Below are 19000 nucleotides of genomic sequence, written 5' to 3' on the forward strand. Positions count from 1 at the left end.
AACAGGGAGATTTATACATATTTTAGTATAATAACAGAGGAAAACTCTCTGTTAAGGAGTGCTCAGGCTGTGTGTGACTTGACAATTAAGAGACGCAATTGATTGAATACAGCAAAGGTTGGCAGTTGTAAAGTAGACTTCGGTCCACAATTAGCCACGGCTAGTCCGTGGTCCGACAGCTCTGCATTCCGTCAGACCAACCGAGCAAAGGAGGGGTAGCCATAGCTCTACGCCTCTGTATTCGGAAGATGGAGAGGGGCTGTCCTGTCCTGAGAATCGTTTACCGTGGTTTTCCATTCTCCTGCACTAACAGGAATGCCGGGACAGTTTCTAGTTTACGCCACGGTCACCAACCCTCTCACCTTCTCCCCACATCTCCGATACAAATCTCCTGGCTTGGGAGACGGCGTCGCCATCTAGGAGGTCCGCGTCTCCCGTTCAGGGCAGAAATGAAAACATTTAGTAGTAGTACCCTGGGTACCATTCCATTTATTGAACAATAATACAATTTACAGAATGATACATGCAGACTGACAGTGTGTAATGTTACATACATTTATATACTACTAGCATTACCCGTCGCAACTTTACTCGCAATTGTTTTAATTGTAAAGGCTTAGGGGTTGTATTTAATAACGACATTCTCATCAATGCCAAGAATTATGTATATTACATATCTTTATTTCCAACCATAGTACAACACCATCGGTATCTGGTAATAAAGAGATTGAGTAAGTACTATCCCCCTAAATCTATAGCTAACTATCTACTACATCTACTCTATATCATCCCACACATGCGAGGATAGCCAGCACCACATGGAAGATGCTACCTCAACAACTATCTACACTAACTACTTAACTACCTTGTTCTAAGACTAAGTTTAAAAAAAAAAAACTGGTCACGGCAAATCTCCTGGTAAGGAAACATGCCATCCAACCCACGGTTACCGCCATCAGCCCTGCCTCGTGAGGCCATATACCGAACCTCACAGAACCCTTGCTGACAATGTGTTCCTCACCATTCCTTACGTAACAGGACGCATGTGGCGGAAGCCGGTCCAACACGCGGCCGGTCACACTCTTATCTCCTGTCTAGCTAGATCTCCTTACACGGCTTGTCTTCGCTGTCACATTGACAGCGAAGTTCCTTCCACTCGTCCCTCTCCACGAGCAGACGTACTTATTCAGCTCTTTCTTGGGATGGGACAGACCCACCCCTCTTTCTCACCTCTTAAGGCATGCACTCCGCCACTTCGCTTATTCCAGCCTGATCGTACTCAGACCATACACATATAAACAATCCTTTCTTCTACATAGTCTACCACTCGACACACACAACAGTTCATCATTCCAAACTCTCCTTTATCACTATACCTTAATCCTCTTACTATGTATTCACTATATTCTACATACACTTACACTGCACCCCTACTAACAGTTCCTCATTCAATCCTCTAAACAATCCATCATTCTACATCGCCTACCCCTACAGACATACAACAGTTTATTCTTCCAAACTCTACTTTGTTCACTTCTTCTCACAGTCCTTCCCACACTGCCTACCTCCCCCCAAAATGCGTATTTCCTTATTTATTTTTAAAGGAGATTCCAAGTACCAATTTTCACGTCTGTAACATTTTAGTTTTTTTTTTTTTTTTTTTTTTTAGATATACGTATCCTCATACAAATAATTTATTTTTCAATTCTTTCATCCCTCTTTAGTGGATTTCCGAATACAAAAAAGATATTTATTTTTAAAGGAGCGTCCAAATACTCGTATCAGTTATCACCGCTGTAACATCTTCAGTTTTGAGATACCAGTATCCTAATAAAAATAATTCAACCCCATTTTCAGCCCTTCCCTCCCCCCTAGTGTTTTTCCAAAAACAAAAATGGAGGTTTCTTTATTATTTTTAAAAGCTATTAAAAATACCAATTTTCACCCGTAATAGGTTAAGTTATCATATATACTGTAGATATGCTCATTTTAAACATTCGCCCCTTTTTCAATTCGCCTGAAGTGGATTTTCCGAAAACAAATTACTATGTTTCTTTTCTTTTACAGGAGATCCCAAATACCAATGTTCACATCTACAACATGTTACGTTTCTGAGATATACTGTGGATATAGCTTTTTTTTAAATTCACCCCACTTGTCACTCCTGTTACCCCATTAATTGGAAGTTTCCGAAAACAAATACATAATGTTAATGTTAAAGGAGATTCCAAATACCACTTTTCATGTATGTAACATCTTCAGTTTTTGAGATGTAAGTATTCAACCCCATTTTTCACCTCCTTTAATGGGATTTTCCGAAAACAAATAAATATGTTTCTTTATTTTAAGAGGAGATTCCAAATACCAGTTTTTACGTCTGTAAACTTTTAAGTTTTTGAGATATACATATACCCATTTAAACAATTCACTCCCCCTCCCTTTCACCCCTTTAGCGACGGAATATCCAAAAATTCTCCCTTAATGAGCACCTACACTCGAATATGAATGTTATCTCAAAATTTCATTTCTTTATGTCAAGCAGTTTTGGCTCGGCGATGATGAATCAGTCAGTCAGTCAGTCAGTCAGTCAGTCAGTCAGTCAGTCAGTCAGTCAGTCAGTCAGTCAGTCAGTCAGTCAGTCAGTCAGTCAGTCAGTCAGTCAGTCACGACATGTTATTTTGTATAATAGATAGATATATCTCTGGCTTGGTTCTAAAAGGGCCAATGTCAAAAAACCTGTTTTTGAGCTATGAGCATTTGAAGTTTTGCTTTTAGTTTTCCAATTATTTTTTTCAACTAACTAACTTTAAATAACCATATACTTTCTTTGTGGAAGTCACCTTACTGAACGCTATTTTTTTCTATCATATTCTTTAACAATTGCCAGGTCTCTAATTTTTATTGGTAATCTAACATTATCAGCAAGGGCTTATTTAATTAAACGTTAACTGTTCGTTGGGTACTTAACAGAGACATTGGCCCTTTTAACATGTTGCCAGCCAGGATAAAACGCGTTTGTATCGGTTAATATCTCAATTTCGATAAAAAATGACATTGGCCCTTTTAGAACCAAGCCACAGATATAACAACAGCGGAAAGGAGGCTTTGAAAACTTGGGACGGTGACTCTGGGGGCTCGAAGTGTACTCTATCACCTGGGCATCAACAGATATGGAGTTATACAATGTCAAGTGTGAATAATATTTAATTATTCATATGACTGCAGAAGGCAGTATTTGCGCTCTATATGGTTGTAATAATTACCGACAGTAAAGTGCGTCAAAGTCTTCCTACAGATTTCCGAAAAATAAAGAAATGTATGAGTTGAAATGTTAGTGTAGATGGTATGTGTGACAATTGTTATTTCTTGTTGGTCCATAAATACGTACCAGTTCTCGATAAAGCCTTTGCAAATAAAACTAATAATTCCTATCTTCCTGTACATATCAACAGAAAAGGAAAAATGTCAAATTATAGAAAGTAACACATATGTGATTTCACGATAATGTGCACGTATATCTACAGTACATATTTAAGATTTATGTTATTATGGTACATGCAAAGTTGTCACTGCAATTACAAGAAATAGAATATACGGTATGTATGGCTAAGTGAATTTAATGGAAACATGATTGCACGGCCTATAGTTGTATGTGAATTGTTACAGTTACGTTTGATGTCTAAACTTTAATTTGCAGAAAAAAAAACCGTACGTACAGTAGGCTAAGCTATTTTTGAATGTTTATAGTTGTCACTTTTTGTGCCTTGTACGAAAATTACAGACGGTACAACATGTGAGTGGTTTTGGTCTAGCTGTAGGCGTGCAATGGATGTCACTTTTCATGCCTTATCTCGTGACTAATAAAATGTTATAACCCCAGATTAAACATTTTGTACCGATACTTGAAAATCCTGTTTCATAATTCCTTTAAAATTTAAAAGCAATACGTTTTTGTATTCAAGTGAAATTTCCAGATTTCTGGTTGAGGTATTAGGCCTAGGCCTATATCATGCAGGAAGAGACGGGATCCGTAAGTAGTTATAACCGTGAGCCGCTGGATAGCGTTAATGGCGCTATCTCGTCCGAACACTATGCTTTTTTGAGAGTTTTTCTGCTATTATCCGTGTAACCTATTTGGTTACACTTCCATCACACATTTTGTGATGGTAATTTCGTAACGCAAATTTTCCGATGAGCCCTTCCATCCCAATCGATAAGACATTTTGAAAAAAGAGCCTTCTGTATGTCTCTTAGTCATGGCCATCCATCAATACTTCACATCACAGCCTGCATGGTTGCTGGGTAATTGCCTCACACATTTTGTGTCGCTAATTGCGTGAAGTAAATTTTGATATAAACGTGTCTTTGGTTGGGGGTCATCTGGAATTAGCGATACAAATGTGTAACATGATGTTACCTATACCCGTAATATTAAAAGAAGCTTTTTGGCAGATAAGACTGGAGGGAGGAGCATTGCACGGCGTTGCCACATTTCTAAATTCCTTTCTCCTTCCCTTGCTTCCGGCTCACTTGTTCGTTCGTTCAGACCCCGCTGTGTCCTGTTGTACGTAACTGAGACTAGTTATGCAACTGCGTAGGGATGAAGTACAGTGGGGACTTCGAGGGCCCCGGGCCGCTACGGTAGCTGTGAAGGCCCTTCAGGAACTCTGAAAAGCGGTGGCAAAAGGGGCTCTGGTTAAGACGCAGCAGGTCGTTATACCAAAATGGTAAAAAAAATAAAATAAAAAAAAAGTAATGTAAATTTAAATCTTATAGCAGTTTTATAGTATTATTTGAAGCGATTCCACATACTGTATATTAGTTGATTATGTGTGTCAGTACCTGAAGATATTAGGAGTATAATTTTGTAAATAATATAAATTATAAATTCATTGAGCCGCGTATTTAATTGACAAAATTGGTAGTGTAAATGGTATAATACTAAATTTTAGGAAAATGTCTTCTTTCCTTTTTAATTTAAAATTTAGTGCTTAATAATAATAATAATAATAATAATAATAATAATAATAATAATAATAATAATAATAATAATAATAATGTATTTTTGTATATCGTTTGTCACCGAGGTAGAGACCTCATTTGCAAATAAAGTGATTTTGATTTTGAAGTGAGAGGTTTGTTAACTCCAAACAACACGAGCCGGCCAGCAGGCTTATCTCCATAGCAACCGCAGTGGGTCCGCTCTCGTTTCTATGGCAACCATACCCCTTACTCCCTTCTCGCCTCCCAGGCAGACACTAAACGGACCTCCCTCTAATGGTGGTGGTGGTGGTGATTATTGTTTTAAGAGGGAATACAACTAGGCAACCATCCTCTATATAACACTAACCAGAGAGAAAAAACTGAAAGGGATCCGACACTTCGAAAAATGAAGGTATCGGCCCAGGGGCGTATATAAGGGGGGGCCCAGGGGGCCTGGCCCCCCCCCCGAAAAAATGTATAAGCCTTGAAGAACCGGACCAAAATGATGGGAATTTTCGATCGTTGTTGAGATTCCGAGCCAACAGTTAGCAGTTTATGTGCCATACCTGGACGATTTTTGTAACTCACTAAAAGAATGCTTTGAATCTCACAAGGAAATAGTTGCATCCTTACAAAACATCCTTCCACAATTGTGTATCGTAACAGATTTCGGTTCATTGGAGGCTACTTTTAGTTTCTACGAAGGAAATCTGTCACATAAAGAGATTGTGCAAAGTGAGTTTATGTGGTGGAAAGAAAAGTGGAGTCAAAAAAATCCTTAAAATCTTCCCAAAATGGCTGTAAGTTCTCTAGAAAAATGTGACAAGACTTTCTTCCCCAATATTTATACCCTTCTCAAATTACTCCCCGCTCTTCCTGTTTCTATCACAACCGCAGAAAGAACTTTCTCTAGCCTAAGGAGACTGAAGACTTACTTAAGGAACAGCACATCTGAAAGTAGGCTTAACGGGCTTGCTTTACTCTCTATCCACAGAGACATTATAGTTAGTGATGAAGCAGTTCTTGATAAGTTTGCAAGTGTACCAAGAAACCTGGACTTCGTTTTGTAACCATTAGTGTACTGTATGTATGTATGTATGTATGTATGTATGTATGTATGTATGTATGTATGTATCAGCCCAAATCAATGTTTCCGTTTTCCTTTCTAAAATGTTTGAAATCGTCTGACCTCTTAAAATTACTTAATCTAACCTTACATCAATCTTGGCCCCCCCCAAAAATATATTATATATTCGCCACTGTATCGGCCAAAGAAAGACAAGGGCCACGAACGGTGTGAAAATGCATTTTTTGCAAGTTCCTTTTACGTCGCTCCGACACATATAGGTCTTATGGCGACGATGGGACAGGAAGTGGCTAGGAGTGGGAAGGAAGTGGCCATGGCCTTAATTAAGGTACACCCCTAGCAATTTTCCTGGTGCGAAAATGGGAAACCACGGAAAACTCTCTTCAGGACTGCCGACAGTGGGGTTCGAACCACTATCTCCCGAATACTGGCCGCACTTAAGTGACTGCAGCTATCGAGCTCGGTGGCATGAAAATGAAAGACTCCCTAGGCGTCGAGTGCTCTAATACTGTCGGGGTCTAAAAGGAACAAGAGTTGACCAAGGGAGGTCGGATAGGATAGATGAAAATGAGGAGCCTGCCACAATTAAGTGGAAGCAATGCCAGGTTTCAGCTAAGGGCCCCGTAGTCGCAATCCACACTCCAACGTTCAGAGCCCCTGGGACACCTCCCTCTAAGAGCTGTCGGAACGCATCTTTCAATATTACGACTATAGCAACTGTTGATGTGTGGCCATGACTGAGAGACACATAAGACATATTTATGATCTTCACCGAGCTCGATAGCTGCAGTCGCTTAAGTGCGGTCAATATCCAGTATTCGGGAGATAGTGGGTTCGAACCCCACTATCGACAGCCCTGAAGATGGTTTTCTGTGGTTTCCCATTTTCACACCAGGCAAATGCTGGTGCTGTACCTTAATTAAGGCCACGGCCGCTTCTTTCCCGGTCCTAGTCCTTTCCTGTCCTATCGTCGCCGTAAGACATATCTGTGTCGGTGCTACGTAAAGCCAATAGCAAAAAAGAATTATCTTCTGATTTTCGCAAAGGAAATTTTGACACATTTTCAGATGAACACCAGCCCATAAGACCCATTTATTATCAAAAATACGAAAAGGGCCTCATGCCGTAGACGTTTCTAAGAGACCTTACAAATATAAAGATTACTGCCACTGGACATTCCTCATTTTGAAGGCTGCAGTTTACGTCAAGTTTAGACTGTTTGTGAGGCTGGTAATGGATAATAATTGTCCATTTACTAATTATCAGTAAATACCAGCTGTCCTTGCTCGACCCACCTTAAAAACTTGTTGCACTTCATAATTTTAAAGCAAGGTGTTTTTTCCTATGCATATCACATGCACATCAATTAGAACGTAGCCCGCCGCACAAGCTCATATCAATTGTTGGCTGAGCTGTGAACGAGACTATTCCACTTTTTACACATACAAAAATATCTACATCTGTACAGAGTGAATCAGAAATACCTGGACAGGCGGTTATGGTGGGTTCTTCACATGAACACAAGGAAAAATGTCCTATAAACATACGCCCTGAAATGCTTCATTTTAAGTTATTATTATTATTATTATTATTATTATTATTATTATTATTATTATTATTATTATTATTATTATTATTATTATTATTATTATTATTATTGAAAGCATATGTTCGTGATACAGTTCAGTAACGCGTGTTAGAATACAGCAGTTCATTTTGTCACATAAACAAGTCATGTTAGCGGTATCCGGCGCTGGTGCGTGCGTGGTTAGCGCGTTAGGTCATAACCCCAAGATCACGAGTTCGATCCCGGCCGAGGTCAGTGGTGTTTTCGCGGTAGCATAAACACACCTGTAGAGCAGGATATCGCTGATAATACTAAAACCTTTAGGACGTGGGTGAAGAATAAAAGAAAAAACAACAATAATCTCAATACCTATGAATACAACTCTATAGAGTATTAGAGAATGATAGAAACATTGCGGAAGGGTTTGCAACGTACTTTCAGTCGTATATCCCCAAGAAAGAGCTCAATATAACAGTCCAAAGGTTCCATCGGGATCCACTGGCAATATCCACATTTACAGCATTACTGTAGAGGATGTTGAACTAACGTTAAAAAAGCTCAAGCCAAAGTCTTCCGCGGTACCAGATCATATACCGTCGTATGTTATAATTATAAAAGGTTGCAAAGATATACTGAAATATCCTCTCCCCTTCATTTATAACTTAATTCTTAAAAGATCCATATATCCCACAGTATGGAAACTGTCCCGAGTATGTCCTGTGTTTAAATCGGGTAATCCAATGTTAATAAAAAACTATCGACCAATATTAATTCTTTCAGCTATAGCCAATGTTTTCGAATTTATATTATGCCATAGACTCACAGTCTATACAAGGCCTTTAATATCAGAACAGCAACATCGATTTATTTCAGGACGATCTACAGTAACAAATCTCATAAATTTTACGCAATCAATATCCGCAGAACTTGATAGAGGTGGCCAGACAGACGCAATATTTACTGACTTCGAAAAGGCCTTTGACAAATTTGACCACAACATACTCCTAAAAACATTAAATATACTTGGATTATCTTACCCACTACTATGTCTTTTCAGCTCCTACCTAAGGGATAGAAAGCAGTATGTAATTTATCAAAGAAACTCATCCAGAGAATACCCTGTAAATTCAGGAATAGTCCAGGGTTATAATCTAGGGCCGCTAATCAATGACTTATCTAAACGAATAAAATTCTCGGGCTCCCTATACGCCGACGACTTTAAGGTATTCAAATCCATTGTCACTGTTAACGACTGCGAACCTCCAAGCTGACTTACTAGACGAGTGAAAGTCAACTATATCTAAATGTAGAGAAATATATATCGATGTCGTTCACCCGAAATAAAACGTGTATTTCCTTTAACTATAAACTAGGTTACGATGACCTGAAACCAGTAAATGAGGTTAAAGACCTCGGGATATTATTAGACCGAGAACTCACCTTCACCCCCCACATATACAGAAGGCAGTTGCTGAGTCATACAGAACATTAGGATTTGTGATGAGGAATGTCAAACCCTTTAAACGCCTAAAAACCTGTATTCACCTCTACATCTCTCTCGCCTCGTCTTCTTGGTCTCCCTCTACTTCTCTTACCCTCCATAACAAGAGTCCATTATTCTCTTAGGTAAACTATCCTCCTCCATTCGCTTCACATGACTCCAACTCCGAACCCGATTTATGTGTACAGCTTCATCTATCGAGTTAATTCATAACCTAGCCTGTATCTCCTCATTCCAAGTACCCTCCTGCCATCACTTGACACATGATTATAACACGAATGCATATTTGCGAAGAACAGTTAAGAAATGTGTTTGTGACTGTTCAAAATGCCGAAGCAGAAGTGTGTTTTTAATGACTCCTTGGCAGAACAATTTCCTTTCACTTAGATGTCCCGCATTTATCCACAATGAGTGGCCCATATATAGATAAAAAATTAATTAATTTGCATGTACATATATTTTTTGTCTATGGCCGACTTTGTCTTTATACCTGTAGTTTGTCGTATAATATTCTATATTCTATTCCGCTTTCTATCTTCTATAAAGAGCGTGCGATAACTTACCTTGCACGACGTATGGTAAAGCTTCTCGGCCATGTTTGACTGCACATTCGTTGAGTTTAGGATCGTTCCTCGAACAAGCCTTTATGAAGGGGGCTGAAATTAGAACAGAGGGTGAGGTTAATAGTTATATCTTAACTCTTTCCAACTGGATTAATTATTTCGTATGTGATGATAACACGTAATAAGAACAAGATAAAGAAACAAGATAAGGGAAGAAGAAGAAGAAGTAACAGAGAGAGATTTTTAGAAAGAAAGTGTTAAAACTGGAACGATTCAAAGGTCGGGAGGGAAGGAAAACAGGCTCAAAATGGTGGGAGGAGAGGAAAGGGAGGCAGAGTGAGCAGATGAAGTACTGGAGGTCCCTAGAAGACCGTAACGGAGAATAATAATAATAATAATAATAATAATAATAATAATAATAATAATAATAATAATAATAATAATAATAACCCGTGTGGGGATTTACCGGTTACCTCCATCGGGCGCGTCCCATTGGAATTGGGGAAGCTCGCTGGCTCTGCCGCCAGCAGAGTCAGAGGGTAGTAGGGAAATAAAATACCACCGTGAAAAAAAAAACTGGTCTCTTGCCAGGGTTACGGCGAAGACTGGTAAATGACCAGAAGCCAGAAAACATCTTGAGGCAACCTCTAGGGCTAACAACCCTAGTTGTAAAAGGATGGGTACCCGTCCAAAGCAAAGTCAAGTCAAAAAGCATGATGGCACAACATTTCAAGAAACATACCCCAGGGGGTAAATCTTCGGATAAATCCCTCGTCGTGAACGCCACGGCGCACGAGTCTCGTTCGGATTCTGGGGGAGACTCGACATCATGCAAGAGACGAGTCGGAGCGTCTCGGTGTACCCCGAAGAGTCAAAAACTCAGGCCAAAATCTGAAACCTTTCTAGCAACTTTCAACATAAATTCACTTACACAAACTGGCAAGCTGAAAACCCTCACCAAAGCTCTTCACGAAAATCAGATATCCATAATGGCCCTACAGGAAACAAGGTACCCAGATGAAGAGATTTTTGAATCCGAAGGCTACCGATTTTTCAAGAGCAAAGCGCAAAGAGGAATCCTCAATGGAGCTGTGATGCTTGGAACCGCGTTTGCTGTTAGAACCAAGATCCTTAAATCGGTTGCAAATTTCGAACCTGTGAATGACAGATTGTCTATACTCACAATTAAATGCGCGAACAAAACCTACGCCCTAGTTAACGCACATGCTCCTACTAACGATAAGAACAAGACTGATCCAGACGAAGTTGATCATTTCTGGGACCTACTGGATGAAAAATTGAACAAAATTCCCAAACACCATGTCAAGCTTCTTTTGGGTGACTTCAATGCCCAACTAGGTCGTGAGCAGAAGTACAAGAGAGTTATAGGAAATTATCCTGCTCACAAAAGAACCAATCCCAACGGCAAAAGACTGGTGTCCATTTGCGAAAATCACAACCTGCAGGTTATGTCGACCCACTTTCGCCATCTACCTAGAAAGCAAATGACTTGGCGTTCTCCCGTCCAAGCTCTCGGAGAGTTCCAAATTGATCATGTTGCAATCTCCAGGAGAAACAGCCCTGAGATTATGAATGTCAAGGTAAAGAAAGGCATCAATGTGGCCTCAGATCATTATATGTCTCTTATCAAATTCAAACCGATTCCCGCAAACACAAGGAAGACAACCAAACAGATCACACGCTTCGACAATGATAAACTTCGGCAAAGGGTTGACGAGTTCCAGGAGAAGGCTAGACCAAATGACACTGTTTTTAACAACGCCAAAAGTCTCCTTGTTGAGGCCGCCAAAGACGTTGCAGAAATCAAGAGAGGAAAAAAGCATGCCTGGTGGAATGGTACCTGCGAATCAGTCCTCCAAGAAAGACTCAATGCGTGGAAACAGTACTACTCTACGAAATCAGAAAATGATTGGGAAACCTACAAAACCCAACGTGCCCAAGCAGCTAGGGTGTTCAGAACTGAGAAACGTAAATACGAAAAATCTCTCATTGAAAAGATAGAACAAAACTTTAGGAAGAATGAAAGCAGAGAGTACTACAGAGCCTTCAAACGCAAACTCACTGGCTATAAACCACCATCTCTATGCTTTGAGCGAAAGGACGGCACACTGGCGACATCAAATGAAGAAAATTGCAGCATTCTGGCAGATTACTTCAAGAATTTGCTTAATTGCTCTAAACCTCAAAGCGCCATTGAGACCAAGGAACCCTTACTCAGGTACCCAGATTCCAGACCACCCGACAGAGATGAAATCAAGCGCCACATTGCCCGTCTCAAAAATAACAAAGCGCCGGGGGAAGACTCAGTAGTAGCAGAACTATGGAAATATGCCCCAGAGGAATCACTTGATATCTTGCAAAAGCAAATAGAAGAAATTTGGAACAAGGAGCCCCTACCCGAAGATTGGAAAATAGCTTTGATCCATCCATTACACAAAAAAGGCAGCATGAAGAACATCAACAACTACAGAGGAATATATTTGCTACCCGTGACTTACAAAATTCTATCACTTGCCATCCTGGAGCGTTTGGAAGCACAAGTCGAACATCAAATAGGTGAATACCAAGGAGGGTTCAGAAAAGGTCGCTCAACAGCTGAACAGATCCAAAATCTCAAAACGATCATCAGATATTGTACGCTAAGGTCCAAGCAGTATGTGTCTGTCTTTGTGGACTTTAAGAAAGCGTACGACTCCATTGACTGGGAAGTCCTGCTAAACACCTTAAATGAATTTGGTGTTGATTTGAAACTGCTGGCATTAATTAGAGCCACCCTGACCGATACAAAATCCAAGGTGAAGTTCCACGGATGTCTTTCGCATTCCTTTGACATCAAAACAGGAGTCCGACAAGGTGTTGGGCTATCCCCGACACTCTTCAACTGTGTTCTTGAAAAGATCATCAGAACCTGGCGGGTGAGATTACAGGAAACCAACTACAGTCCATTGAGAATAGGAACCAAATCCAAGGGGATCGCAACAGACTGCTTAGCATTTGCCGATGATATTGCTGTTCTCTCAAACGACATAGAAACCGCTAGAGCTCAAGTTGAAATTTTAAAGGAAATTGCCGAACAAACTGGTTTGCAGATATCGTTTGAGAAAACAGAAGTAATGACTAACATCAAAGGGGCTCCACCAAAACTCCATACAAAATACGGGGACATCACACGAGTAGACAAATTCAAATACCTGGGTGAGATCATCATGAAAAATGGACTGGACAAAGAAGCACTTCAGGAGCGAGTACGCAAACTGGAAATAGCCTACCAAACATCCCGCACAATCTACAACAAAAAATGCCTTTCCCAAAACACCAAGATACGTCACTATGAAACAGTTCTGAAGCCAGTAGTTCTATATGCAGCCGAAACCCTGTCTCTAAATGCCAACAAAGGACTCCTTGAAGAACTGGAGAAAAGAGAACGCAAAATTGTGAGAGGAATCTTGGGATCAAAGTACAGAAATGGAATCCATCAAAAGAGATTTTACAGTCATCTGAAAAGAATGGACGGAAGAAAGTTAACTAAAGAAATCTTTCACTTTTTTGATTCAAACCACAAAACCACAATTCCCTGGTTTAGAAATACCAAAGAAGACCTGCAAATGCTACATATCTCAGCTGAAGACGCCCTTAACAGAGAACAATTCCGCAAGAAAATATTGACGAACGGGCTAAACCGAGACGAGCAGCCGAAGAGAAGACACGGTGCCCCTTGGACAGAGGAGCGTAAGCAGGCCCACTCACAAAGAATGAGGGAAATTTGGGCTCTAAAGAAGGCCAAGTTCAGTGTCAAATGCAACAAGACTTAACGTGGTCCTTGATGGCCCCAGCGAATTATATATAATAATAATAATAATAATAATAATAATAATAATAATAATAATAATAATAATAATAATAATAATAATAATAATAATAATTTTAATTTTGAAGATCCAACCTGCCTTCATGCTGGATACTCAACGTACATGCACAGTAAGAAAGAGTTACTCGGCTCGGCAATTATTTTGCTAAGTGCTGAAATTGCAATCCCCGCTTCAAAGACGCTGACGTGCCGAAATTTAGATTCGCAAGTGTCCTTTTACGTGCCAGTAAATCTACCGACACGAGGCTGACGTATTTGAGCACCTCCAAATACCATCGGGCTGAGCCAGAATCGAAATTGCCAAGTTGGGGTTCGAAGGTAGCGCCTTAACCGTCTGAGCTACTGAGCCCGACAATTCAACTATTAAATGCCTCACACACACACACAATAATAATAATAATAATAATAATAATAATAATAATAATAATAATAATAATAATAATAATACTGAATACTCAACATGCATACAAAAAAAAAAATCCGGTGCCGAAATTTAGTCTTATGACGACGATGGAATAGGAATGGCCTAGGAGTGGGAAGGAAGCGACCGAGGCCTTAATTAAGATACAGCCCCAGGCATTTGCCAGTTGTGAAAATGAGAAACCACGGAAACCCATCTTCAGGGCTGCCGACAGTGGGGTTCGAACCCACTATCTCCCGAATACGGGATACTGGCCGCAATTAAGCGACTGCAGCTATCGAGCTCGGTCTAAAATGGTACCTCAGTCTTGAAGTGTGCCTACCGTAGAGCCTCGCACAAACATATACGACAGGGGAACAGTAGACCCACGGACGCCATGAACCCGCGCATAGTCCTAGTCCCATTGATTAAAATGCAGCTATTGCTTTGTTGGATATGAACAACCTTGACCATTTAGAAATTGTATTATGAAAATATTTACCAGTCCGCCTCTGCGGTGTAGTGGTTAGTGTGATTAGCTGTCATCCTCGGAGGTCCGGGTTCGATTCCCGGCTCTGCCACGAAATTTGAAAAGTGGTACGAGGGCTGGGAAGGGCTCCACTCAGCCTCGGGAGGTCAACTGAGCAGAGGGGGGTTCGACACCCTCCTCAGCCATCCTCGAAGTGGTTTTTCGTGGTTTCCCACTTCTCCTCCAGGCAAATGCCGGGATGGTATCTAAGTCAAGGCCACGGCCGCTTCCTTCCCTCTTCCTTGTCTATCCCTTCCAATCTTCTCATCTCCCACGCAGGCCCCTGTTCAGCATAGCAGGTGAGGCCGCCTGGGCGAGGTACTGGTCATCCTGCCCAGATGTAGGTCTATCTCCCGACCCAATGTCTCACGCTCCAGGACACTCCCCTTGAGGCGGTAGAGGTGGGATCTCTCGCTGAGTCCGAGCAAAAACCAAGCCTGGAGGGTGAACAGATTAAGAAAGAAAGGAAGAAAGAAAGACCTAACTGTGCCAGTGCGACGAAAGGAAACTTATAAAAAAAAGGGTAACTTTCTGTATAATTCGTGGAAGAATTTGTTCTAAGCCAAACCAAACCCAATGGCGCAACAGCCCCGAAGAGCCATGGCCTACCAAGCGACCGGTGCTCAGCCTGGAGGCCTGCAGATTACGAGGTGTTGTGTGGTCAGCATGACGAGTCCTCTCGGCCGTTATTCTTGTCTCTCTAGATCGGGACCGCATCGCACCCTCATATAGCTTCTCAACTGTAATCAATCACGTAGGCTGAGTGCGCGGCTGGCCTTTGGTCCAGAGGGTTCCGGATTCTATTCCCGGCCGGGTCCGGGATTTTAACTTTAATTGATTAATTCCAATGGCTCGGGGGCTGGGTGTGTGTAGCGTATTCAGCATTAGCAATCATCCTAGGTAGGGCCCTCATCTTCACAGACATGCAGGTCGCCTAATAGGCTGTCTACGAGAAAAAGACCCACACCCGGCCTCAACGGAGGCCATACGCCATTACATTAGACTGAGTAGCCCTCAGATCCAGGTAAAAATCCCTGACCTGGCCGGGAATCGAACCCGGGGCCTCCGGATAACAGGGACACCTCTGCGGAGGTTTGGACCTGCCTTCGGGCAGAAAACAACAGAATACACCCTTATCTCATGTCATAAACATATTTCACACAAAGGCTGCCCAGAAATGGCTAACAGCAATTCCTTCTTCAGTGGTGGGGCTGGCGAAGAATTTGTTCATAAATATTAAAATACTTTGCAGAATAAGATATCACATTAATGGATCTTTAAATGCTTTCCGTTGTGTCGCATTCCCTACCATGCCCCCGCCCCCAAAACTAGCTTCAAGACAGCTCCCGTGGACACCGCTGTCGTTAGGTACCATTCGCTGTCGAACTGGTCGGACAACCACCGCGTGACCTTGCCCGTAGTGACCGGCTGGAATGTGTTTGGCGGCAAGGCCTACCAGTCCATTAAACCGTCTGAACCAAGTCAGTGTGGGTGTGTATGCTTGTCTGTAGCCGCATCTTGTTTTCAAGTATTTCAAAACGTTGAGAGGTTAACCCTTTATAGGTTGGTGGTAAATATATTTACCACTTCAGTTGCCATAGAGTCTGTTCAGATGGCAATACCCTAAGTGGCCGTAATATTCTGCTTTCTAGTCTAGTTTATAGTGATGGGTAGTTCGCGAACGAACTAGTTCTCGGGAACTACTTCACTCCCACAAACTGTGAAGTGTTTACTCGTCTCTCGAGAACTACTTCGCGAACTGTAGGACTTCACGAGTGTGAAGGAAAGGGAAGGAACTTGTTCGCGAACGAACAACTTCAGCGGTTGCAGAGTGCTCTGGTGGGAAAATTACACATTTTGAAGTAGTTCGTGAAGTAGTTCTTTCTTGGGAGCGAGAGTGTTGGAGTCTGACGTTTAGCGCCACCGGCGAGGAAAAGGTTGACCAACGCTCAGATGTTATAAATTTATGTTTCAGTCAGGAGATGCAATCACCACCAAGAAAAGGGTTCTCCTGCGATAGCAAATCCACGTTTAAAACATCTCATTTTCAAGTCGACAATATTTAACAGAAATTTTTATTATCTTTGAACTGACATTACCGGTAATAGGAACGTTCACCTCTATAGCATTTATGAATGTTACAGAGAAGTGCACTTGCGTGCTACCTATTGTCCGCTTTGTGTACTTCCTCGTTCTGGAAAGCTCGCGAAGCGATGAAGCCTTGTGTGAAGGGAATGAGAAAGAACTTGTTCGCGGACGAACTACTTCAGCGGTTGCAGAGTGCTCTGGCGGGAAAATTACACATTTTGAAGTAGTTCGCGAAGTAGTTCGTGAAGTAGTTCTTTGTTGAGAGCGAGAGTGGATGAACTAGTTCCCAGAGGTGAACTGCTTCTTCCCATTACTAGTCTAGTAACGCTCTCTGGTAGAGGCGGAAAACTATCGATAGTACTATCGATAGTTATCGATAGCGACCACTATCGTCTGACATCGATAGTCAGTTGTCTACTATCGATAGTCAACGATAGTTTTTTTCTTTCGTTATTGGCTTATTTTTCGCACTAACAGAAATTGTACAGATGTTTCACTGTTTGGTAGTAACTTTAATGTACCGGTTTAAAATTGTGAACTTCATATATAGATGCCCAAAAGTAAGATACCTGACGTTTGGAGGTGATTTAGGCGTAGTGAGGATGAAAAGTTACCTAAGTGCAATGGGTGTGGAATACTGTAAAAGAACCTCTACACCAGAATATCCTTAAATGGAATGATATTAGATCGTTCAGTATTTACAATATTACATTTTTTCCACACGAATGTATGTGCTACATCACCATTGTTTCCGACAAAATATCTTCCTCACATTCATTAGAAATACCAGGTCATCATGCGAAAAATCATTATTACTACTATCAGAATTACCAATATAATTTAGAGATACATCTTTGATGTAGGCGAGTCACTTATTTTGTCATCAGACAAACATTTCTTCCTTTTTGCGCTGGCCATTTCTGTTTACCTTGTCAGTTGACGAGTCAAGAGTTTGTACAACTTATAGGCGAGAGAAGATAAGGCAAATTTTAGGCCAAAGGCTTCACGGAAACAACTAAAAACTCTCCTGCCATCCGTTCAGAATGATATAAAACATTTTTCCAAAGATGTTACTATACCCGAGAAAATGTCGGGCGATCGCAAATGAACACTGCAGCTGAACGAGAATTTCTCGGGCGGTTAAGTTATGAGCAAGCGCGTGCAATTCGAGAATGTCTTGGACGTGCGACTAAGTAGATTTATGAGTGATTCCGATTTGAATTTCTGAAATTAGCTAGCATGAAATAGTTGTAATTTCTACTGAATTTTTTGTGGATTGGGTTCAGTGAATGTCCTATTTTCATGTTCCACTTTTTGAAAACTATCGATTACTATCGATAGTAGAGCTCATACCAAGACCGACTACAATATATCAGACCTTAAGGCTACTATCGATTGGGAGGAAAATGGCGACTTCGTGGGCGAGCGTTTGAGACATGTAGTTGGTTCATATCTGTGTTTAAATTCTGTTAAAAAGTGTTATTTTGATCGAGTTATTGAAGTATAAAGTATATGTTTGGTAAAATAATAATCTAGAACGGTTTATTAGTATGATGTATTTTTAGGAGTTTATATGATGGTATTTTTAGTGTATAATAGTGTTCATATTGCCGCGCTGCAGCATTTCACAAAATGGATCGTTCCTGCTGCGTTCGTGGTTGTAGATCTAATTATACCGTTGCTGAAGCTTTTAAATTCCCTAAAGATAGATCTCTACAGGAGAAATGAATAAGGAATATTCACCGGGAAATTTTGGAAGTTAAAAACCAAACTATCGTAGGCTATGTGTGTAACCAAAATTTGTGGTTAGGGAAGATCTCTTTCCAACCGATAATAGTGAGCCTATTCGTTTTTGTTTTCTTATTCAGTCGAAATAATTTCATGTAAGTTGACGATAAGTATTGGTTTCTATGTAGAATGTAAGTGTATGAGTGTATTTATATGGGTCTGTGGTCACTAAGACCTGTAATTATACGCAGTCATGTGAGAATATGTTTGTTTTCATCGTGTTGTGAACCGGATTTAAATCGAACTATGGCAATACCTCTCATACGTCTATTCTTAAGTTCTCTAAGGAATAAAACATTAAGAGAGAAATGAATTAGGAACATACATCGTGAATATTTCTACAAGACAGTACTGTGCATGTGTCAACTGAGAGTGAGTCTGAGATTAGGGAAGACTATGTTTCTAATTCTAAATGGTGGACCTATTCGTATTCCTCGAAAAAAAAAATTCATTTAGATAGATTGGTATGGTGATGTTCCTTCAGTGTCTATGTGCTTCAAAGTGTCGCGTGATTTATATGCAATTGTATTCTAAAAGAATCTGTGCTTGCCTACGGGAACATTTGGATAGATCTTGGTGTATAACAAAACTTATAATGTGACAAA

At 40.7% G+C, this 19000-nt stretch overlaps 1 protein-coding gene across 1 annotated transcript in view; it reads right to left on the reverse strand.

The window, feature by feature from the left end:
• Window positions 1–19000, reverse strand: part of LOC136885328 (protein takeout) — a 55849-nt gene that overhangs the window by 26643 nt on the left and 10206 nt on the right. Inside the window, exon 2 of the mRNA XM_068230291.1 lies at window positions 9702–9794. Within this exon, the coding sequence (XP_068086392.1) occupies window positions 9702–9794 (93 nt within the window). The remainder of the gene's footprint in view (window positions 1–9701; window positions 9795–19000) is intronic.

This window comes from Anabrus simplex, chromosome 14, assembly GCF_040414725.1.
Source record: "Anabrus simplex isolate iqAnaSimp1 chromosome 14, ASM4041472v1, whole genome shotgun sequence".
NCBI lineage: Eukaryota > Metazoa > Arthropoda > Insecta > Orthoptera > Tettigoniidae > Anabrus > Anabrus simplex.